We start from the raw sequence: 23,698 nt of genomic DNA, 5'->3' as shown, positions 1-23,698 counted from the left end.
CTAGTTACTGATAGTAGCCAGCCTGCCAGGTTCATGATTCCTGCAGCTGGCAAAATATGAAACTTTGGCAATCATAATGCATTATCCATACATTTTGCTAGGGGCCCCCAAAATGTCCGGAAACTAAAATAATAAACCAAAAAAAACTCAGCTACTATAAAGCTCCTATTTTGCTTAAAAAACACAAAATATATTATTCGAGTTTAATAGTTGTTTCACTAATAAAAAATACATTTTAAATTGTTTGCTTTTAGATATATTTTCATATCACACTGTTGACCAGTAGTTATACTATTGTGTAGGACAATGGAATGCACTAAATATTTGTTAAACGTATACCAAATCCTTTCATCTACTGGAAAGCTAGGAGCTTTAAAATAGTGAAATAGTTCAAAAATATAATAGAGTTTAAAACGCAGATTGAAAAATAAAAAAATCAGTACTACACTTCTTATTTATGCCACGTCTGCCTTATTCTCTATATAGTTGTCAGTCTTGACGTTGTCAGTCTGCCGGCCATGAACTCTGATACACACACTAAAGACTCCAACTCCCAGCACGCACCCACATCAGACCCTCTAACTCACCAAGCTTCTGATTACGCACACCTGGTCCTGTTAGTATATATACCCCACGTTTTCAGTAGCTCCTCGCCTGGTATTAAATCTAGTTTCTATATCTTCTACATTGTGTTTCTTTAGTTTATTGCTCTTTTGCTAATAACCCTTTTTTGTATTTTTTTTTTACTTTTTACTCTTCTTGCTCTAGTACTTTCTGTTTATTGTAGCCTACCCCTTTTGCCTGCTCTCTCCCTGGTATGTTGTTTACTATTGCTTCCATTTTGTTAATGACCCTGCCTGTCGCTGACTATCCCTTTATTAATAAACTGTGTGTTTCTGCGTGTGTCTGGCCAGCGTGAAAATAGTGCACTACTTTGGGTTTTTTTACTCTTTTTTTAGCACTGTCTGAAAACATTATATCTAATATAAGATATAAGCTGTGTCTGAAATGCAAGAAATGTTGATTTGAGGCCTTGCTGCCCACACTGTCTCACTTAGAAGGCAGTGTAGTGATGATAAATCTGACTGTCTCTGTACATGAATTAAAAGGGGACCGTACATGCTGACATTACTACAGTATGGACAGTTCACTGCAAGATAATGATGTCATTTAGCTGCGTTGTCATTATTTTATATCATTTTCAGTCACTAAAATGTGAGACTTAGATTACTGAATTTGATTTACTCATGACTGGGTTCCTTCATGTCTCAGAATTCTGCCTGAGTAAGCAGCATTTTTTACATTTTAAAAATAACCACAGTGTACAATGTACCGAAGCAGAACTTCTCTGAATTATTTCATCACCTCTCTCAGGAGAAGCACTGCGGTTGATATGATGCAAAATGTTGTCACACAGCAACCCAGCCAGCATTCTCATGTGGGGCTCAGATAAGTGAAACACAATCTAGGTGGGTTTTAGGTGAGCATGGTCTCTAAGTGAGTTGGAATACATACAGCATACAGTATTTTGTTGATGGAATCTAGCTGAGTTTCCAAAATGAGCCCCATCATTACAGCCCACCTTAATCTACGCCCCATATGGGGCCCATTTTGAACCCCTATTGGTCCAATCACTGACCCTGATGGGGCCCATTACTGACATCCATATGTGGGCATGTTATCTGGGAATGAGTTCACGCACATAATGACATGCCTGAAATTGTTCACAAACTTGTGGAATTCTGTTCCCTATAATAGTCCTTTATGTAGTGATCTGGTTTTTGCATCTAGGGGACAGTGAATAGGACACAGTTTTGGACAAATAGTATAGTAGTTTATAGTTTATACCCAGATAAACAGCAATAGGCACATTTTACTCTTTCCTAAACACTCCCTAAAACATTAGTAATCAGTTTTAAATAAATTGTTCAACCATGTAGATTATGCAAATCATTAATAAATTATTTCTAAATGTATTATTAATAATTAATCATCAGCAGTGCATGCTGACTCTTTCATAGCAGCTTGGATGATACAATCTTTAGTTCATCTCATTGGCGAACAAAGCTGAGCTCCGGGACTGTAGTTTCAGGGAAATGTAAATCACATCATATTTTACTGTTCATCTTTTACTGTTGAATCACACTTACATCACACTGGGTATCCAGGGGAGGAAGTCACACCCTTCTCATCTTTTAGACTGCACTGTAAAGTAAATAAAGGTGGTTTGAGGTGCTTGTTCTGACAGACACATTTAACCCATCCCTGCAGTGAACACATTTACATGCACACTGCAGAAAATACACATTGTGATATTGTAAGCACATGAACCCAGAGTGTCTGACAACCATTACTGAGGCATCTGAGGAGCATTAAGGGCCTCGCTCAAGGGTCCAACAGTGGCAGCCCGACAAAACCAGGTGTCAAACCCACAACCTCTACCCACAACCTGCTCTTATCTGGGTTATCACTGTCCCACACTGTTTACACCATTTTTGTAACTATCTATATTAGTTTTATTGGCCCTAAAGTGTAACCCTGTGGAATTCCACAAGATATGCTACACAACCAACAGACACCAACAGTTTCTGCATTAGAGTTTATGGCTAAATTAGGTGGTAAACACTGTATTTCACTGCTCTGCACTCGTTGTTTTCCCTTGTCTAAATTCTTCTGAGATGTCTCAGTAGGAAAAGCGTATTGTATTAACCAGAAACAATAAACAACTCACAGACTGCATAGGTGGGCAAGTTCCTCACAACAGGTGAAAAACAATTGGCAAAAGATATGACATGTATATGTGTGTGTTACACATCTAGATTTCTATACATAAGCATGTGTGTGGTACATGTGTTCCTGTATAAAGGCTTGTAGGTGGTACGTGATCTAAAAAGTTTGAGAACCACTGCTTTCGGACAAAACAGAATCTAAGCACTAGTTTTCTAGCTACATTTTTACAGTCATTAACTAATCAAATATTTTGTAAACGTCAGCTGCCTGTGTGCAGAAATCCAGCACTAGATATATGGAAAATGTTTCAGATCAACTGTTTTAGCCATTTGTAAAAAAAAAATGCATTTTTAAGAGATCCTTTGTTAAAAATGAGTCTAATATCATTCATAGTTTTCATCATATCAACAGCTGGGTTGGTTAAATAGTGCTCAATGATATTAAATCAGGTGAGCTGGAGATGGAACTGGACACATACATCCACACAGTGGATAGAAGCATCCAGGAGAAATCTGAAACTACTTTCTATGAACGACTTTCTTTAAAAAATTATTAATGTTACTTTTTAATGCATTTATTCTTCTCTACAACTGTTTACATAATACGTGGTGTTAATTCAGGTAAAACACTCTAGTTGCTGAATTTTGAGTTATGTTTTTGTTTCATTTTGTAACATTTTGTTAGGACCCTAAGAACATTACTCAAAGCCCTGGTTTTGATTAATGTTCTAAGGGTCCTATCAAATGTGGTGCCTCAGTTAATTATGATAATGATTTTTCTCATGATTATTATTAATGGATATCTTAATTATTCTTCACATTTATAAACACAGTGGTTGTGAACATTAGAATACCTCAGAAATCCCGTAAGTTTCCCTGCAGTCAGTCAGGGCGGATCACCATATATGGTCATTAGTGTGGTTCAGTCAGTGTGAGAGAGAGTGAATAAGAGGAGGGGACCCGCTGGAGCTGTGAGGAGTGCTAATCTGCGCTGGCTCCGTGTCTGAGGGATTTTTACCGCACTTAGCCCAATTCTCCCGGGCTGTATAAATCACACGGGACCAGTCTACAGGAGCTCAGTTTCACCTGGACGCAGCGGGGTCACCTCAGCCTCGGGAGCAGCTGAACATTTTACAGGCTTGGAGTTAAGTTGAGTTTTCCTCTGGGAGAATTCACAATAAAGAGCACGATGCACACTAAACCCTTCAGCCTGCTGTGTGTGTGGCTGCTGGTCTTGGGAAAGGAGTTTGTTTCAGGTGAGGCTGCTTAGCTCCGGTTTTATTTTATCTTTTATTTAATCTATTTTATATCCTTTCCGTGATTTCCAGTTCTGTTGCCTACAGTCTTAATTAAATCTTTCCTTTTCCTGTTTACTTTTTTTGGGCAGGCACTTTTCCTAAAGCCCAGAATGTCTCCTGGTATTCTTTGAACTTTAAGACCTTATTAACTTGGGGTCCCAAGCCTGTAAACTATTCATACACTGTAGAATTCTCCAAGTAAGTAAAACTTCTATTTATTTCAATTTATTTCTCATGTATTAGTTAATAACTTTTAGCACAATGCTTATTATTATTATTATTATTATTATTATTATTATTATTATTATTATTATTATGGTTGTTATTATTATTATTGGATTTTATATAATGATTTATGACATGATGACACAACAGCATAATAACACAATTATACCAATTTAAAAAGCAATAAACATTTAATTATATATACTTTTAAATATATATATATATATATATATATATATATATATATATATATATATATATATATATATATATTGAATACCTTATATATATATTGAAAACCTTGAATATCCACTGTTTTACTAGTTAACATACTGGCTAATTTATTAATAGATTCTCTCTACAAATAAAATATAATGAGCAGAATCAAAGTCAGCAAAAAATTGTTAAAAATTAGGTAATTCGTGTATATTTCATACAGTAAGTCGATAATGTAAGTATTGTGACTTACAGGGAAAGTTGTCTACAATTTTACCTGTTTTCTTAAACAACCTGTTATTTGTGAGCCCATATTCTCTTCTGCATTTGGTATTGAAACTTATATTCCACTGCTTACTACTTAATAATCCTAATGATTATTATTCAGTAACTACATGAAAACAATTCAAACTGTGTGAAGGAATAGGGAATTATGAATGAAGTCCTGAACCTGTTGACGGCCCGGTTTATTTAAAACATGAAATTTGTGAATGAATTTTTTCACAGTTACGGTCTGACATGACTTATGATTTTGACTAATTCATTAAAATAATCAGTTTATTTACCAAAACTCAAAGGCTGAGATTAGGCTTTGTGATTTATTCAATCTGACATTTGTGCTTTGTTGGAAAATTCCACACCCTTTGCTTGTTTCAGCTTGCTGTAATCACTGTAAGACTTTAGTTTAATGGATTACTGGATTTCAGTCCTAAATTCTTTTGTAACTTGGTTCCAGACAGAACGAAAACAGGGAGAGGAACCCTCTCTGTATTCAGACCAGCGATACCGAATGTGATCTAACTGCTGATCTCAAAGAGCTGAAGGGTCGCTACAATGCTGATGTGCTGTCAGAACCAGTGCGGGGGTTAAACCCCCCTGACCTCATTGAGCCCCCGCACACAACATCTGCCTGGTTCATTCCTTACCAAGACAGTAGGTTTCTGTAAAACCTTTTTTTATTTCATACACTCATATCTCTGTTTAATAATTAGTTTGAATTTTGATGTCACATATTTTGTAATTATTGTATTTTTTATAATGAATCCAATTACAATTTAACTCAGTTTAAATCAGTTTAATCAAAGCCACACATTATGTTATTTGTGAAATGTAAAGCATCATCCTGTCGCTGTCATGCCAGACCTTATCTTTACAAAGTGGCAGCTTCACAGGAAATTGACATTTTTATTGGGTCTTTTGGCATGCTTTTAAAATTGTTATACATTGTAAAGAATAACTACTAGATTCATATTATAACAGAAAGTCAAAAACGGCAAAAATATACAGAAATATGTTATAAAGATACAATCTTTTTGCCTCACAGCAACAATAAACACATCCACAGCAGAGCATTACGACTCATATTTACAAATTTCTAATTCTAATCCTGTTTGCACAAAATTTATTGTATATCTTTGCTCCTTCCTCTTTTTTAGCCATCATCGGCAGCCCTGAATTTAAGATAACAGTGAACGAGGATCAGCGGAAAATAACCCTCTACGTAAAAGACACCCCAACAGCTGTTTTAAATGAGCAGAAACAGAGAATGACCATTCGGGACATCTTTAAAGATGACCTGCAGTATAAGGTCATCTACAAGAAAGCCAAGAGCTCTGGAAAGGTATGTAATGATTGTAAATGTTTGTTGGCTTCAGTTCATAAAAATAGTTTATGTTTAATAATCGACTGTGTATCTATATGTATGGCGCCTCTGTTTAATCTCTAAGATGGCAAAAAGGGAACAATACAAATATCTAATTGTCATTTACAGTACTTTAATGTAATGAACTTCATATAGATCATTGTGGATTTATATATTGGTCCATTCATCATAAAATGTGTACAAAGGACACATAAAAGTGGTTATTAAAAAATATTTGGTGTTTTTGAAATGGCTGTGACATTATGTTATATTCCAGTTTCCATGTAAAGACAAAAAAGATCATCACTGTTCAAAGCTTCAGTGTTTAAATATTAAAGGATATTTTTCTTGATGCCTGATAAGCCATTTATTACATTGGTGTGTGACAAAGTTCAATCAATATTATTCCTGTTTTGGGAAAGTGATACCTACTAATTCTCACCATATATCACCCAAATATGATCTTAAATTATTAGTTATGATATAGTAGCATCAGGTCAGATCAGAGCACCTCATAAACCTGAGTTCATGTGATGAGACGGTATCACAGTGTACTGTATGAGGACACTCCGTCAACAGTCTAATTGTACTCGAAGCAGATAGGAAACACGAGTTGTGAGTGGATATTTCATTAAGCTCATTCTGTGGCTTTTTCTGAATGGAATTTTAATGTTTATTATTTTATACAGTTAGATTTATTCAGTTTATTTTTGTGATTGATAACATTTCAGGCTTTTACATTTTCACCTTTTTAAAAACATATCCTGCGTTTATTCTTACATATTGTGGATTATGTTTAATATCTCTCGCTTGGGACCCCAGTACACAGCACTCCCATTCTTAGACTTTTTTTCCAGGCAGTTGAATGAGTAGAGCTTAAATTTATATATGTATTATATGTATATTCAGATTTAGTACAAAATGTATTACAAAGTGAACATTTTCATAATAAAATATATTACGTCTTTCATGGAGGCGCCTAAATATGACACTTAATTGAAAAAAGGAGTATAGGCCATGCATGCAATTAAAAGTCCAGCAGATTATCTATTAAACTTGTTTTATTGTTTATAGAAAAATAAATGCTTTTTTTTACTGCTTTTTACTAAATGGATCTACAGATTCCCTTTGCAGAGTACAGTATGTTATACTGTGATGCTTTAGAATACATATTGTATACGCTGTTGTAATTCATGCTACACACAATTAACAGAATACAATAGAGCCAAACAATTCCCTCAAGATAAAATAAAGAACTAATGAATCTTTGAAACATATTTTTTAACCTCTTTTACAAGTCAAATATAATATGATTAAACCTATAAAACTGGTTCTTCTGGCCTGGAGCTCTTTGAGTTCTTTACTATTTTATAGGAACAGGCTTGCCGTTGTTATAATAAAATGGGACAATGGAATGGAAACCATTTAAAAGGGATCCAACATTCTCATCAGCTTGAAAATGAAATAAATGATTCCATACACTGAAGATTTGTGTGTATTTTGTTCCCCTCAGAAAGAGAAGTTTAGTGCGAGCAGTGAGATCGAGCTGACGGATCTGGACAGAGGTGAAAGTTACTGCTTTAATGTGCAGGCTTATATTCCCTCCCGCCCTATCGACAAACAACTGGGCGAGCTCAGTCATGTTCAGTGCTCTCCTAAGAGGGACAAGTCTATCTTTGAAGGTAAGTTATGCATTGAGGCGGAGTGTGTCTGCATCATATCTTTTGGCTGCAAACATGCATTCCGCAAGTGTGTTGTTTGGGAGCTTTGTGCACAGAGCAGACAGAGGAAAATGAAATATTATCTATGCCAACGGATCAATAGTATTGCAACCAGGGATGCAATGATTTATCTGGAAAATATAAGAGTTTGTAAAGCAATATCTGAATGTTAGATAGATATTAGACATTTATTTTTGCAGTTAAATTTACTACATGTGTAATGTGTACAGCAATGCATTCTATACACAATTGCTGACTTTACATGAGATGGCCAGAATAAGTAATCATGTCTCAGTTCAAGAGAAAAATGCATTTATTACCTTAAAAAAAAAACTACACTACACATGCGTTACGATTCAATATATTGAGATATATTTCAATACTGTAAGCTCAGTAATAAATTGCGATTGTTTAAATGAAGTTTTATGACAACTGTCATAGCGTAAAACACTATCATATTTATAAATCTGAGTAAAAGTAAAGTTTAGTTTTAATGCCATTGTACCAGTGTGATCTAAGTACAGTACAACACTGCTAACTAGCTTTTGGGGTTTAAACGTAACACAAAATGAACTGCTGTCTGTCACCAGTCTGTATATGCTAATAATTCATAATAAAAACTGCTTTTTAAAAAATTGATACAGTATTACACAACATAATATTGCAATACTTTCTATAACTCATTGCAAAACACTGCATTGTATTTTTCATTGTGCTTAAAAGTAAACCAAAACATTAAAATTGTATGTATATACAATACAATGTAAAACAGTACATGTTTTTCTGATAATAAGCAATTGTATAAGGGTATATGCTGTAATAGGAAGTTGTATTACTATTGGGTGATGTAATATGGTGTATGTCAGTATGTCAGTCGGGTCAGCAGCAGTTGGAGCTGATGGCTGATAAAGAAGTTAAAAGGAATCATTCAGTTCTGACCGTTTGTGTGAATGAAGTGTTTAAGTCTGTTAAAATGCCTCTCACTAATCATTTTCATTTCCCTTTCCTTTTCTTCAGAGTACAGCTTGGCAGTAATTGCTGGAGCCATCCTGAGCATCATCGTGATAATATCAGTAGTGATTGCTGTTATAGTGTTATGCTACAAGCGGCAGCAGAGAGCAAAGAGCAAAGCGAAGGAGCGAGTGCCTTTGAGGCATGTGTGAGGAGTGAGTGTTTCACCTCCTTTTTGAAAACAGAGCATCACACTCTTGGGAATACATGGGAATACACGGTACAAGAGAACTGGACTCACCCTTTGAAAGCATCCTCGTTTTAATATTTCAGTGTAAAACACTGGAATTTCTTTATTATGTTTCTATGAAACTAAACAAGGTAGAAATACTGTTATTTACATTCTGTTATCTAATGCTGCGGATTTTCTTAGCTGTTATTTGTGATTGGTTGGTACTTTCAATTACTGGCTTTATTTACTGTATTTCATAAGCACTACCTACCGTATTTTTGTTGCAGTTGCTGGAGTTGAGAGTTTACTTCTTTTTTTATTAAGATGCTAGGGATTACTTGGGGCTGCTGTGTAGTTTCGGGAGCTTTATGGTTGGGAAAAACAGAATATGCTTCATTTTTGGATAACAGATGTTTATTTTGCCAAGGCACTAATTTATTTTTTTAGCTTTTATAAAGAAATATCTGTATATTAGTTTTTAAAATCGTATTTATGGTTCTACAGTTGTATAGAAATAGATGTATAATTTTCAGTAAGATAAAGACTGAAATGGTATGATAAGAAACTGGACAGAAGAATTACCCATGACTAATCATGATAACGATACAGACAGTACAAAACAAAATGACTTCATTACTTTTTTATACATGTGAATCTGTGGAAATGGTACAAAAGTTGTCTGATCGTTACTTTTTCAAATAAATTGTGTATATTCATTTGGGTGTGTGCTTGTTTATGTGTGTATGTTATATTTGTGCATGGATGTTTATCCTTATGCTTGTCCTGCTTCCTAAATCATATAAAACATCACAAAAGCTTGAGACAAATCATAAATATTGCAATATCGCCCCCGTCTGTCTGTAGTGGAAGTGTCTGAAAACACTGAAATACAAAGACACATAGGACATAAAATGTATAAAACTGAACACAACTGTCTCTATTAACATATATGATGGCAGAGAAGTCTGAAACAGTTCCTTAATTTGTGTCAGTTCTATTCTATAAAAATATCTATTTTTGGATAGACTTAGTTCCACCTTTCTGCAGATTCAGGCAATATTTTCTTACTTAATTCTAAACACTAATATCTTGACAAATACTACAGCAGAATACCAAGTTAAGTCCAAGAACAGAAAGCTAAGGCTGCAGTGGGTATACCCCGGACAGTTGAAAACTGGAAAAATATAGCCTAGTCTGATTAATCTTGATTTATCAAATGGCGCACAGATGCTAGAGTCAGGAATTGGCAATAAAAGCATGAATTCTTGAACCAGCCTGCTTTATGTAAACAGTCCAGACTTGTCAAGGTGTTTTTAAGGTGTGAGGAATGTTTCTGAGCATCATTAGATCTAGTTATTAACAATAAATTATCACATTATGCCACGTCATAATTGCATCCCTTCATGGTCACAATTCTCCCATTTTTAAATTATTACTTAAAGCATGATAATGCATCACATCACAATGTAAAAGTTGTATTTTTGTTTTCCATAGGCCTTCACAGCCACTTCAGAAAATGAAGATGCAGTCATTAAAAAACATTTTAACTTAATAAATCAATTAACTTACACAGATAGAATTTAATCATTATAGATAAAAAGCCGAGAAAATAATTATGTAATCTTTCTAATTTTATGTGGAAAAAAAGGATTGAGAAATAAGTTCCTCTTTAACATGAGAAAACATTTCAATCTTACCTAGCCTACTGGTCTCCATCAGTGTATCATAAACTCCGTTTAGGCAGAGTGGCCTGATAAACACACTTACCATCTAACTGAATGTAATTTATAAACATCTTACTCTCTGTAACTTCAAAATACACAAAGCCTCCTGCAGTGTGATTCATAGCACTGGAAAACAGTTGCCAAGATGCTGGGAATGTCTTTGAGTGAACAGTGGACATGTCCAGGAAATTCCCACTTCCGCTGACCACGTATGGGCTCCCGTCTTCCTCCCGAATAAACTGAGTACAGGTGAAGGAAAAACAACAGTGCAGCGGTTAACCTATGCCAACATCTGGGGGAACTGATTTAAATGTAAATACTGATAATTTTGTAAGTAAATTATAAAAAAGTGCCTACCTGCAAGCTGTGGTCATGACCACTCATAAATAAAGTGACATTATATTTCTTTAGCAGGGGCCTCAGCTGCTTCACCAGACAGCGAGTTGGACCATGGTGTCCAATCGACCAGACAGGGTAGTGTCCGGCCACAAGCACAAAGTCTGACCTAAAAAAGAGAGCGACATATATTCACTCTAAATCACTTACATCTACTCAAGTACAGCAATATTTGTGATCCATTATAGGTGTTTAAAATGTATTGTTGATATTCAAACAGCGACACACCATATAATGCACTTTTCTGTAAAAGTGAATAATTGTAAACCCAGCAATAGTTTCAAGTAAAAACACCTTGGCATGCAGTCTGCCTTTAAAAACAATTGTGAAAGTTGGTGAAATCTGGTAAAATTGATTACCTCCATGGTGTTACTATCCTAGGAATAGTCCTAAAAATTATTAAAAAGTGAAGCGAAGTGTTTAGGACCCACAGCTACTCAGACCACGTAAAGTTACAGTTTTCTTTGATTTTACCAAATTGAAAACCTCTGGAATATAATCAAGAGGAAGATGGATGATCACAAGCCATCAAACCAAGCTGAACTGCTTGAATGTTTGCACCAGGAGTGACATAAAGTTATCCAAAAGCAGTGTGTAAGACTGGTGGAGGAGAACATGCCAAGATGCATGAAAACTGTGATTAAAAACCAGGGTAATTCCACCAAATATTAATTTCGGAACTCTTAAAACTTGCATTGTTTGAGGTCTGAAAGCTCCGCAACTTTTTTTGTTATTTCAGCCATTTCCCATTTTCTGAAAATAAATGCTGAAAATGACAATATTTTTATTTTGGAATTTGGGAGAAATGTTGTCTGTAGTTTATAGAATAAAATGACACTTTTCATTTTACTCAAACATATACCTATAAATGAGATGAGAGAAATAGGTAACGCTTTCTTTTACAGTACCCTAAGTTCTAGGTATTAACCAGGTAATAGTGAGGTACAAACTCGATAGTACTAAGTAATTATTTTGGGTAACAAGATGGTAAGTACCAGAAAAGTCTTGCCTAATTACACTGAAATGGAACTAGGTAATAAACAGGTACATGGGTGGTACAAAGTCCATAGTACTAGGTAATTATGTTGGTTAACAAGATGGTAAGAACCAGACAGTTCAATTTAATTACACTGAAATATCTCACAGGTTCTAGGTAATAACCAGGTAAGTGTGAGGTACTAACCCCAGTAACATGATGATAAGTACCAATATAGTCTCCTTACCCTGATATACCTCACAGGTTCTAGCTAATAACCAGGTAAGTGTGAGGTACTAACCCCAGTAACATGATGATAAGTACCAATACAGTCTCCTTACCCTGAAATATCTCGCAGGTTCTAGGTAATAACCAGGTAAGTGTGAGGTACTAACCCCAGTAACATGATGATAAGTACCAATACTGTTCATTTTGATCAGTCTCTATTTATTTGACTGAGAAATCCCTAAAAATGAATTTAAGGTTTATAGAGTGGAATTCTTCACTAGGAAGACAGCACAGGAATGGAATACTTGGCCATATGTTTAAAGACATTAGAGCATGTTACAAGGTTTAAGGGTGAAAAAGTATACCATAAGAATAAATGTTGAATATGTGTATTTACCCCCTTTTTAAACATAATTTGTAGAATAAGGTCTTACATGTTAAATATATATATATATATATATATATATATATATATATATATATATATATATATATATATATATATATATATATATATATATATATATATATATATATTTAACTTATATATATATAAATTAAAACTGCTTAAAAATCAGGGTTATTAAAACTACCAAATATTGATTTCTGAAATCTTAAAACATTATTATAGTTGTTTCTAAATTAATATTAACTGTCTTGTTTGCATTATTTGAGATCTGAAAGCACTAAAGCATCTTTTTCATTATTTTGACCATTTCTCATTTTCTGCTCTAAATTACAATATTTTTATTGAGTATTTGGGAGAAATGTTGTCAGTAGTTTATAGAATAAAATAACAGTGTTCATTTTACTCAAACATGTACCTATACATAGTAAGATCAGAGAAATAGAAAATTTGAAGTGGCTTGGAAGGGTCAAGGGGGCGAAGGCAAGCTCCTGCCCGCAAGCTGCTTACCCCAATAAAAGCTGTCCTCAGCTTTCATTGTATATATATAAGTTCAGTAATGCATGCTTGGTTGTGTCAAAAAAGAGATAAATAATAAACAGTAAACAGTTCTGTTTTGTTTTGAAGTTGTATGTTGTTCTTTTTGAAGTGCTTATTTGTTGAACTACATGGTAAGAACTGAGTAAAACCAGAGAAATAAGCTCTGCTCTCTTTTACAGTCCTTTTACTCCTTTATTAAGCAGAAAGTTCTGTTAGTTACACAGTGTTTTATATGGTACTTACAGAAAGTTGTGTCACATTTAAGTAGTTATTATACATATTTTTATATATATATATATATATATATATATATATATATATATATATATATATATATATATATATATATATATATATATATATATATATATATATATAATAACTACTTAAATGTGACACAACTTTCTGTAAGTACCATGTAATATATATTCTTTTGGGTTTCTGAATGGGTTTTTGTATGTGAAACGTGAAACATCCAGTCCTGTAGGGGGAGCAGTGCCAGGGGGCGGGCGCTAGGCTGTGGCTTAGGTGAGCAACAGGAGATGGGTCTCAGATTCAGCTGAGAACTCACACTGGGAACACCGTGTCTTCTCTGTATCCAGGTGGGGAAATATGTGGAACTGTGCAAGTATAAATGTTTCCAAAGCACTATAAGAGGGATATTTGAGTGTATATGTTCGTTAAAAGGTTTTGCTGTGTAATATGAGCCGCTATGGCCTTGTGTGTTGGTGGACGCTCAGCATCGGGGAGCATTCACTCCCGCGCGCCTGGCCGGCGCTCTTGCCTCTGCCACTAGCATTAGCCACTGCCCCCGCTAGCCGCGCGCCTGGCCGGCGCTCTTGCCTCTGCCACTAGCATTAGCCACTGCCCCCGCTAACCGCGCGCCTTACCGGCTCCGCGCTGTTATTCCTCTCGCTCTTTCGGTCGCTAACTTCGCTCTATAACCGTGTTTAAGCCTGTAATTATCTCTCGTGTGTTCGCGCTCTAGTTTTAGCTATTTTCGCTCGGTAATTGTGCCCGTGTGTCGCTGTTTCTCAAAGTAGCTCGGGCTAATTTCGCGCCTTCATTCCTATTGTTTCTCTATACATTTACGCTAGCATTAGCAGTCGCTGTTAGTTAAATACATGTTTATTAAAAGTCAAGTCAATTTTATTCTCTTTTTAAGAGCCAGTTTGGCCTTGTTAAAGTAAATATAGAGCCTCTGCCAACCACAATAATGAGTTATTACAGCTAGATAAGCTACAGTTTAAGGTTTCTCTAAGTAATCATGTTTTTATACACTTTGTTCAAGTTTTATACTTTGGTCAATTCTATACACTCTATGCAGATACAAATATTAGAAACTCTGCTTAAAATGAGATTTAAAAGCACTAAGATGTAGTTAGTGTGCTCAGTAAAAGTTAAAGGTGTTTTTGGTAATGTAGTGTGTTAATATGAAAGAAGTTTGAGTATTGGTATATGTATGCATATGTAAATGTATTAATATAGAGTAGTATTTTTATATTCATATATATATATATATATTTTTTTTGTGTGTGTAGAAACAGTATTAAGAGGGTTTGCTGATTAAAAAGTAAAGGTAATATGTACTGTGATATACAGAGTTTTGTTAACTGAAAAAAAGTAAAAAAAGGATTCTCTGTGAATGTATGTAAAATGCAGATGAGATGCAATGTGTATGTGAAACTGCAAAAGAAAGAAAAAAGAGACCAAAGTAAAAGTGGTTTAGTTTGTGTATGTTGTTAAATAAAGAGATTAAGCTGAGAACTCACTGGAAACACCGTCTCACTGTGTCTTCTCTGTATCCTGTATTCAGCTGATCTAGGCCCTGCTCACCCGGGGTCGCAAACTGTTATAGCCTAACCCACGCCTGGGGAGTGTAACAGTTAGTGTTTTTATATGGTACTTACAGTAGGATGTTCTACAGAGGGTTATCTGTTGAACTACACGGTAAGAACTGAGTAAAACCAGAAAAATAAGCTCTGCTTTCTTTTACAGTCCTTTTACTCCTTTATTAAGCAGAAAGTTCTGTTAGTTACACAGTGTTTTATATGGTACTTACAGTAGGATGTTCTACAGAGGGTTATTTGTTGAACTACATGGTAAGAACTGAGTAAAACCAGAAAAATAAGCTCTGCTTTCTTTTACAGTCCTTTTACTCCTTTATTAAGCAGAAAGTTCTGTTAGTTACACAGTGTTTTACATGGTACTTACAGTAGGATGTTCTACAGAGGGTTATTTGTTGAACTACACGGTAAGAACTGAGTAAAACCAGAGAAATAAGCTCTGCTTTCTTTTACAGTCCTTTTACTCCTTTATTAAGCAGAAAGTTCTGTTAGTTACACAGTGTTTTATATGGTACTTACAGAAGGATGTTCTACAGAGGGTTATTTGTTGAACTAAATGGTAAGAACTCAGTAAAGAGAAATAAGCTATTTCTTCTTTGTTATCAGGTATTGACCTTTTATTTTTAAATCAAATAAATAGAGACTGATTAAAATGAACAGTATTGGTACTTATCATGTTACTGGGGTTAGTACCTCACACTTACCTGGTTATTACCTAGAACCTGTGAGATATTTCAGTGTAAGGAAACTGTATTGGTACTTATCATGTTACTGGGGTTAGTACACACACTTACCTCACACTTACCTGGTTATTACCTAGAACCTGTGAGACATTTCAGTGTAATTAAATTGAACTGTCCTTGTTCTTACCATCTTGTTAACCAACATAATTACCTAGTACTTTAGAGTTTGTACCACCCATGTACCTGTTTATTACCTAGTTCCATTTCAGTGTAATTAGGCAAGACTGTCCTGGTGCTTACCATCTTGTTACCCAAAATAATTACTTAGTACTATCGAGTTTGTACCTCACTATTACCTGGTTAATACCTAGATATTTCAGTGTAATTAGGCAAGACTTTCCTGGTACTTACCATCTCGTTACCCAAAATAATTACTTAGTACTTCCGAGTTTGTACCTCACTATTACCTGGTTAATACCTAGATATTTCAGTGTAATTAGGCAAGACTTTCCTGGTACTTACTATCTCGTTACCAAAAATAATTACTTAGTACTTCAGAGTTTGTACCTCACTATTACCTGGTTAATACCTAGAACGTAGGGTACTGTAAAAGAAAGCGTTACCGAGAAATATATATATAATATATAAATGAGAGAAACTGTAGTGGTCTCTCAATTTTTTCTAGAGCTGTATATTACCAGAAAACATGAAACTGTGGACCAAGTAATATTAAATATCCACATAACTTCGATATTTAAAAGAAGCCTCACTCAAATTGATGTTACCGTGCCATTTTTATGCTGTTTTTATTTATGCTGTTTATTTCTTTTTTTTATAGATATAACAGATATTTTGTGTTTTTGATGTTAAATCACACTTATTAAACAAAAACAGCTTAATAAAAAGTAGTCGGTGTGGGTTAATCAAAGAACGAGGTGTTGTAAGGGGTGTGTTTGTGTGGTCACACATTGTCCTCAGGAATGCACGGGTGTATCTGGGCATGTAGAGGAGTGTGGCAGGTCAGGGCTTCTAAAAACATGCTCCCAAATCTCAGCATTCCGATTAAAAGAATCATCATTCTTTAGAAGAAAACACACAAGTATCAGCAAATTCGTTGCATGTGACATCGGTTTGTGGATTAGCCACAAGTCCTTGAGCTAACTTGACTGTTGTCTCCTTAAGTCTGGTTCAGTCTGTGCTTGTTGAAATGTGGGATTGGTCTGAACTACATTACCTGTACCTTCTAATAAACGCATGTTTCCGCTACTTTAACTGCACCTATTACTGACACAGGTCATTATGGAGCTTGCCTAATGCCAGGTGTTGCCTAGACAGATATCATTTGCCCAGTGTTTTTTGGAATAATGGTGCTCCATCCATTACTTTTGAGATGAGCTGATGAGTTTGACGTAGGGTGGTGATCATCCACCATCCTTATCTCACTAATGCTTTTGGCACTGAATGCAATCAAATCCCCACAGCAGTGCTCAAAAATATACTAGAAAGCATTCCTTCCTTTGCCTCTTCTTTCTTTATGGGTGTAAGATGCATATAACATTGTTTTTAAATACTTTTTATGCACATTTGAAGGTAGTATTGTCGTAAATTCCTTGTCTTCACTACATGATGTTAAAAAACTCGGCACAAACATTTTGGATTCACGCTTCTATAAGCAGTCGCCTGATTGATCTAGTCGGGAAATAAGTAATAATTAGTCCGTAAATCCAAATCACATATGAAGAAAAGACGATATGAAACACTAATTAAAAAAATAACTGCTGTTATATATGGAGAACTTTTACTGTCTCATTCTAAACCAATAGGCCATTTTCATAAAGTAAAAATTTGTTAGTGCCCCATATATAGGAACAGGATTAAACCTTATGACCTATAGAAACAGTTACTCCAATAAAAGCAGGATAAACCCATTTAAATACCTTTTATTTCAGAAGAAACAATAAATCAGTATTTATTTAGCAATCTCAATGCTTTCATTCATACCGTGTTTTTGAACAGTGAAAGCTTACTTGGTGCTTTGAAGCATCTTCTCAATCCACTCCAGCTGACGGTCAGCAGCAGTGGGGTCCTCTGGGCCTTGCGGTTGGAGTTCATCATAAGTGTTTCCACAAAGAACCACTGTGTCAATCATCAGCACCGTCATCGAGACATTGGTGTGAGGAATCTTGAACTGCAGCTGGTAGTAGGGATCAGGGTAATGCCTGTGGATCAGCACATGTACATTACATGTACTTTAAGGATGCAGTTTATTACACATATCTAACCTGTTTCTATCCTGTGTAGATGAACAGTCGGAGCATGTACGGTAGCTCATCTTTTCAATGCACAGACCTTTTACATAACAGATAATAGATATCCTTTTACAGAGAAAGCACTTCAGGAACACTATTGACCTAGTATTTAACACTAAAGTGTAAAAAATCCAGCAACACCTACATGCCTTATACATACATAGCAGCGCTATCTTCACTTACATGCCACTATCATGTCAGTGTCTCTGCTTTGCTGACTTGTAATAATAGTATGTTGATTTTTTAATTAAATTGTTTTAAATATGACCATCCACAAAATGTTCTCTATTTATAAGAGGAATCATTTAAGCACCCAAATGGTTCCTAAAGTTGTATTGGTTCTTTACAGGAACAAACATGTGAAGAACCCTTTCAGGTGTGTAGAATGGTGCATTTCTCAATGAATGGGGTAGAGCAGTGTTTCTCAATCCTGGTCTTGGAGGCCCTCTGCCCTGAATATTTAGAAGCTCTTTCTTTGCTCTTAACACACCTTCCCTTGGGCCCCTAAGTAAAGTTCTGATAAGGGGACCTCCTACCTGAAATGTGACCATTTTCTGACAGTTGCAGTTGACTCTACACTACTATTCTCTCTATTGTGGCCTGACACAAGAGGTAGATGAGGTTCCTTCATTAGTTTGTGGGGCCCTACGCAGCATGACCATGACACCAAGATGTGCAGGCCAGGGTGACTCCAAGATGAGGAGCATTCTCAATTCCAAGAATGTGAAGAACAGACTTGTGTTCTTGGTAGAACATTCTTGATGAGTTGCCTTTCAGGTTAGTCACTATATTTACAGCTAACCAGCTTAGATAATGCTAGCACAATAGGTATACTAGCCAAATTAATTTAGATTAGTCTGCTTTACTACCCATATTTGCTTCCTTTTTAAAACAGAACCAGGTCCCTCGAATTGCAAGTGTGAAAAGTGTATTTTGCCATTGTGTTTGTATTGCATTTACTATGAATGCTGGGTATTTTCATTTGTCACCAACTGATGCATCCTTGGATTTTGGTGCAGAGCAAGAATACAACTGGGAACTGTAACCGTTCTTGGTAAATGCGTTCTTGTTCTTAAGTATAAGAATGTAACTTGAGCAGTGGCAGATGATGTCACTGGGATGCAATAGAACACAAATAATGCCTATTAAGAAATGGTTTTCATTTAGGCCAAGCTGTGCTGCTGGTTGTTTAGGATGAAAATCCACAGCCACACCGGCCTGTTGCACATAAGACTGGACTCCCCTGTGTTAAACTTATAGGGGCAGTTTCCCCAGACAGGGATTAAACCTGGTCTTTGACCACACAGCATTTTGAATGGCCATTTTAAAAAAAAGTAAAATATAGTTTGTGACCAGGCTTAATTCCTGTCTGGGACACAAACCCATAAAATCTAAGGAAGGTGTACCGGATATGATAAACTGGCAACTCCAGAGTACATTTAGTCACTGTGGTATTCATAGATGCCTACATGTTGTGAAAACTTACCACCTCTTAGACAGGGCTGAGTAAGCAATCTGAGCAGACACATTTCCCCGGTGATCATGATTTCCTGCTACCAAATACCAAGGTACAGGATCCAGAGCTGGATGAGAAAACACATTCTCAAACGTAGTCTGAAAAAAAAAAATGAAGACCAATGTGAAGATTCGATATGTGCAGTGATGAGCAGAACTGACAAACATTTGCCAACCACTGATTTACTAACTCACTCCTAAATCTAGTTTTTCAAATTGTATTTGTAACCTACAAGAGTAATGATTACATTATAAAATTTAAACTCGTTTGTAACTGCCTTTAAACAAACATGAATATTTTCCTATTTTATAAGCTATATTTTCTGCTATGTATGTATTTTCTGCTGTGTATTATGTTCTGTTGTGTATGTGTCAATGCCTAAATTGAAAATGATAACAGTACTACAATCACTAAAATACCTCATTAATTTTAAGAATAATAAAAAAATAAAATAATTCTAAATATTTCTTTAATAAAGAGGAAAGCTATATAAAAAGGCAAACTACATTTAATTTTCTTTTAATGCTGATATTTAAATATGTTTGAAAACAAAAAAAACTTTTGTAATTAAAACACAAAGATTGGTGTCTTCTTATATTCAGAGTGAATTAATTTGAGAAATAATTTGAGTGAGAAAATGCTTTGTGTACTTCGTTTACTTGTGTCAATGCTATTACTGTTTCAAAGCTGTTTTGTAATTGTTACTGATTTTTAAATGAAAAACATTTTAAATATTTTATGAACTATTTTCCATGTGTGCAGCCACTGGCTAAAATGGAATTACTAACTAGTAGTTTTACTTTTGATACTTAAGCACAGCAGCATGCGTTAGTAGTTAATTTAAACATATTAAATATAATAAATTTATTTTTTAATAAATTCATTATTAAAGTCACTTCTTGCTAGAAAATGTTAATCAATAAATGATTTTAGATTAACAGAAATTATTTTATATTTTGACAGAAATAAAATGACTTTCAAAACGTTTATTTTTTATATTTAAGTACATTTTAAAACAAGTACTGAACGTGCTAAACAAGTGCTAAAAGCCTAGTATAGTAGTATAGTGATTTACTGAACATCAGGATCATTTTCTTGCTATGCGGCACTACATGCACTAGAGGGCCTGCTTGTCATATTTTATCAGCAAGGATCCTGTGATGTGGTAACACAGTGAGTAGAGTTTACTGAGTGGGAGAGGCTTCTGAATGCTGTCTGACTTCAGAGCTCCTGATTACTTCTGCTTTCTCAATAAATCATTTATTTTCTTATTACTTTGCTCCTACATGCACTTTTGGTTGGCTCTATAATTCAGTGTCTGAACACTTAGGGACACTTTGTACTGTACAAAAGATTAAGAGACTAATTACAGTTCTTAGTACGTAGTATTAATATTCACACACACATAACTTTTAAATATATTTCCAGTTGTTTTGAGCTAAGAAAGCAAACCTTGAAGCGAGTATCCTTTACGTCCGTGACGCCACTGTAGTAGAAATGATCTCCCAAGCTGAGGACAAAGTCCAGGCCCTGGCTTTCAGCCACGCTTCCTAGTTCTTTAGCTATTTTCATCTCCTGCAGTGTGTAGAAGGGAGCTGTAGGAAGGCCGCCCCAGTCTCCAATGGCAACAAAGCGCAGAGAGCCTTGAGGATCATCGAAAACAGAAGAAAAAAAAAAAAATCATAGCAGGAGCTTTAATATTAGGGTTTAAGCCTGACGACATTATAAAGCAGTTTCCCATACAGGGTCCAGTGTCCAGATTTTCGAATGCAGATATTCCAATTGAATGGAAAATATGGTCAACAACTAGGCATAATCTCTGTCTGTGAAACCATCCATTTGTGGCAGTGCTTTTTCAACATAAATAAAAAATAAAACAGTATCCCATCTGTGAAACATGGTGGTGGTAGTATCATGGTTTGGGCTTTTTTGCTGCATGCCATTATTATTAGAACAATGAATTCTATATTTTATACAGCAAAATTCTGAAGGACAATGTGAGGGCATCTGTCCACTAGCTGAACCTCAAGAGGACAGGGGTACTGCAGCAAGACAATGACCAGTGTTGTGCGTAAACGAGTTCTAAAGAATGCGTTCATTGAACACGCTAATTTTTTCGTGAACGTTGAACTGAACACAACACATTTTTTAATAAAGAATTTGAACGTGAATTAGTTCACAGTATGTGTCATGAACGGCAGACATCCCTGTAAATGAACAGTGGCTAGTTAATAACATACTGGCAACGACGCGGAGAGCGCGCGGCGCGAGGGCGACAGAGAGAGAGAGAGAGAGAGAGACCAATGACGAGAGTGAGAGAAAGCGCTGCAATTAAAAAAAATGGCTAGTGGAAGTGATGGTACGGAGACAGACATCGATTCTCCTTATGAACATTTTCATCACCTGGTAAGAAACCCACAATTGCAGTGTCATGAGCAAATGTCTACAATGAGCAGTTTCAAAGAACGTATAGTGATTTCTAGCTTGTAGTGTGAAAAAAGTATTTATTTGAATATCTCACGAAAAAAATAAAATGAACTGAACTTTGAACTAGTTCAGAATTAAAATTGTGAACTTTGAACATGAACTGTTCACTTTGAGCATGTATGAACTGAACTTGAACTAGTTCAGAAAAGCTGTGAACTGGCACAACACTGACAATGACCCTACGCACTCAAGTGGTTCTACCAAGGACTGGTTAAAGAAGAATAACAATGATGTTTTTGAATTAGACCAGATCAAAGTTCTGACCTTCATCCAATTGAAATAAAGCAGCAGTTTATGGGAGGAAACCAACCAACATACCAAATTCGAAACTGTTTGTACAGAAGAATGAACATTAAGTTACAATTCTTGCTGCAGCAAAGGTTCACATATTTACAGATGTGTAATACTGGATCATGTTCCTCAATAAATTGTGAATAAGTCAAATGTTTTGATGTCATGTTTTTGATTTGGTTCTGCTTTTCTACATTTAGAACTAAGTGTGAAAAGTCCGATTAGGTTTTATGTCAAATTTATGCATACATAAATACAATTCTAAAGGGTTCACACATTTACAGATACCACTATACACAATATACAGAACTGTAGAATATATAGAACACTTCAAATAATTTCAGATTAAATCAGTTTAAAGGCTGTAAATCAGATTATGCAAAATCACTGGGTTGTAACAGTGTAGCATTAGCAGAAGTGAAAGTCAATAGAACACATTAAACAACTCTACATTTGAATCAGCTGCTTAAGAAGAAAAGAGGTGTGTACTTTGTTCCTGAGCTTGAGATGGTGTGCAGATCATCTGAAGCATGAGCAGGAGCAGTGGAACCATCAGCCAGGTCATGGTGCGTCTCAAGATGGAAGATCTATGTACAGGAATGGCAACAATCTGAAAATAGATAATAAGAGCGCTGCAGAAGTGAACTGTCATGATACGACAGTCACTTTCTTTTTGTCTTAGAGGAGGAAGTTGTACATGGTTTAGAAAAAAAAAAAACTTCCTGTATTGGTGTAGAAGCATTAGAAAAAAAAAAACACGAAAGCACACACCCACACATACATGCAGGCCACATGACTGGTGGCAAAACAGTCTTAACTTCATACAGTGAACTAGAATCAGCCTATTGTCATAACAGCTGCTAAAATAATATTCAACAAAATATTCATATTGTATTTTTAAACGTTTAGTACAGAATTAAGTGTAACAAGGCTGTGAACTTCTCTTTAGTTAAGCGAGTAAGCTCTTACTGAAGGACAGGATTGAGGCTCTTCACAGGTTTCCTCATTAATGATTGACAAAACTGGAACGGCAGCTCATGATCACACCAGCTCAGAAATGCCAATGAGTGTAAGAACGACTGTAGATTAAGGCCTCACAGCCTTTAACCTAGTGAGAACAGGGCAGGGCGGGGCTTTGACAAAGTACCGGTATCTTCAGTGAGACAATATTGTGCAAAAAGATATGCCACTGGCCTCAAATACCCACTTGCCTAAGTTTTTTCACCAGAGGCCTTTAGTATACACAGCATAGTTGTTTAAATTTCATACAAACACTGTGTA

The 23,698-nt window shown here is 35.4% G+C and overlaps 2 protein-coding genes across 4 annotated transcripts; one reads left to right on the top strand and one right to left on the bottom strand.

Annotated features, from left to right (window-relative positions):
• The first annotated feature begins 3,688 nt into the window (after positions 1-3,688).
• Positions 3,689-9,730, top strand: f3a (coagulation factor IIIa). Its single transcript, XM_007250388.4, has 6 exons — positions 3,689-3,985; positions 4,117-4,225; positions 5,205-5,401; positions 5,905-6,089; positions 7,624-7,792; positions 8,849-9,730. Exons 1-6 carry the CDS (start codon positions 3,919-3,921, stop codon positions 8,992-8,994), a joined length of 873 nt encoding a protein of 290 aa, XP_007250450.3. The 5' UTR covers positions 3,689-3,918; the 3' UTR covers positions 8,995-9,730.
• Positions 9,411-23,542, bottom strand: acp5b (acid phosphatase 5b, tartrate resistant). Of its 3 annotated transcripts, none has more exons than XM_049480437.1 (7): positions 23,387-23,542; positions 22,907-23,004; positions 21,092-21,282; positions 19,610-19,737; positions 17,842-18,033; positions 11,096-11,243; positions 9,411-10,977 (listed from the first exon to the last, which is right to left on the bottom strand). In XM_049480437.1, the coding sequence occupies exons 1-7, from the start codon at positions 23,422-23,424 to the stop codon at positions 10,738-10,740; spliced, it is 1,035 nt and encodes a 344-aa protein (XP_049336394.1). In that variant the 5' UTR covers positions 23,425-23,542; the 3' UTR covers positions 9,411-10,737. The 3 variants fall into 3 exon arrangements, with proteins under 3 accessions (XP_049336394.1, XP_022529359.2, XP_007250446.3); XM_022673638.2 differs by having other exon boundaries at positions 22,907-23,027; positions 23,387-23,509; XM_007250384.4 differs by lacking the exon at positions 23,387-23,542 and having other exon boundaries at positions 22,907-23,139.
• Between the last annotated feature and the right edge of the window lie 156 nt (positions 23,543-23,698).

The sequence above is a fragment of the Astyanax mexicanus genome, chromosome 6 (assembly GCF_023375975.1).
Source record: "Astyanax mexicanus isolate ESR-SI-001 chromosome 6, AstMex3_surface, whole genome shotgun sequence".
Classification (NCBI taxonomy): Eukaryota; Metazoa; Chordata; class Actinopteri; order Characiformes; family Acestrorhamphidae; genus Astyanax; species Astyanax mexicanus.
This window is presented reverse-complemented; position numbering and strand designations above follow the sequence as displayed.

Coding starts and splice junctions, on each gene's coding strand:
- f3a (XM_007250388.4), top strand. CDS start 3,919: ATGCACACTAAACCCTTCAGCCTGCTGTGTGTGTGGCTGCTGGTCTTG. Junction 4,226..5,204: donor TACACTGTAGAATTCTCCAA/GTAAGTAAAACT, acceptor ACTTGGTTCCAG/ACAGAACGAAAACAGGGAGA. Junction 6,090..7,623: donor AAGCCAAGAGCTCTGGAAAG/GTATGTAATGAT, acceptor TGTTCCCCTCAG/AAAGAGAAGTTTAGTGCGAG.
- acp5b (XM_007250384.4), bottom strand. CDS start 23,069: ATGACAGTTCACTTCTGCAGCGCTCTTATTATCTATTTTCAGATTGTT. Junction 21,283..22,906: donor ATCTCAAGCTCAGGAACAAA/GTACACACCTCT, acceptor ATGATCCTCAAG/GCTCTCTGCGCTTTGTTGCC. Junction 10,978..11,095: donor GTCATGACCACAGCTTGCAG/GTAGGCACTTTT, acceptor ACCTGTACTCAG/TTTATTCGGGAGGAAGACGG.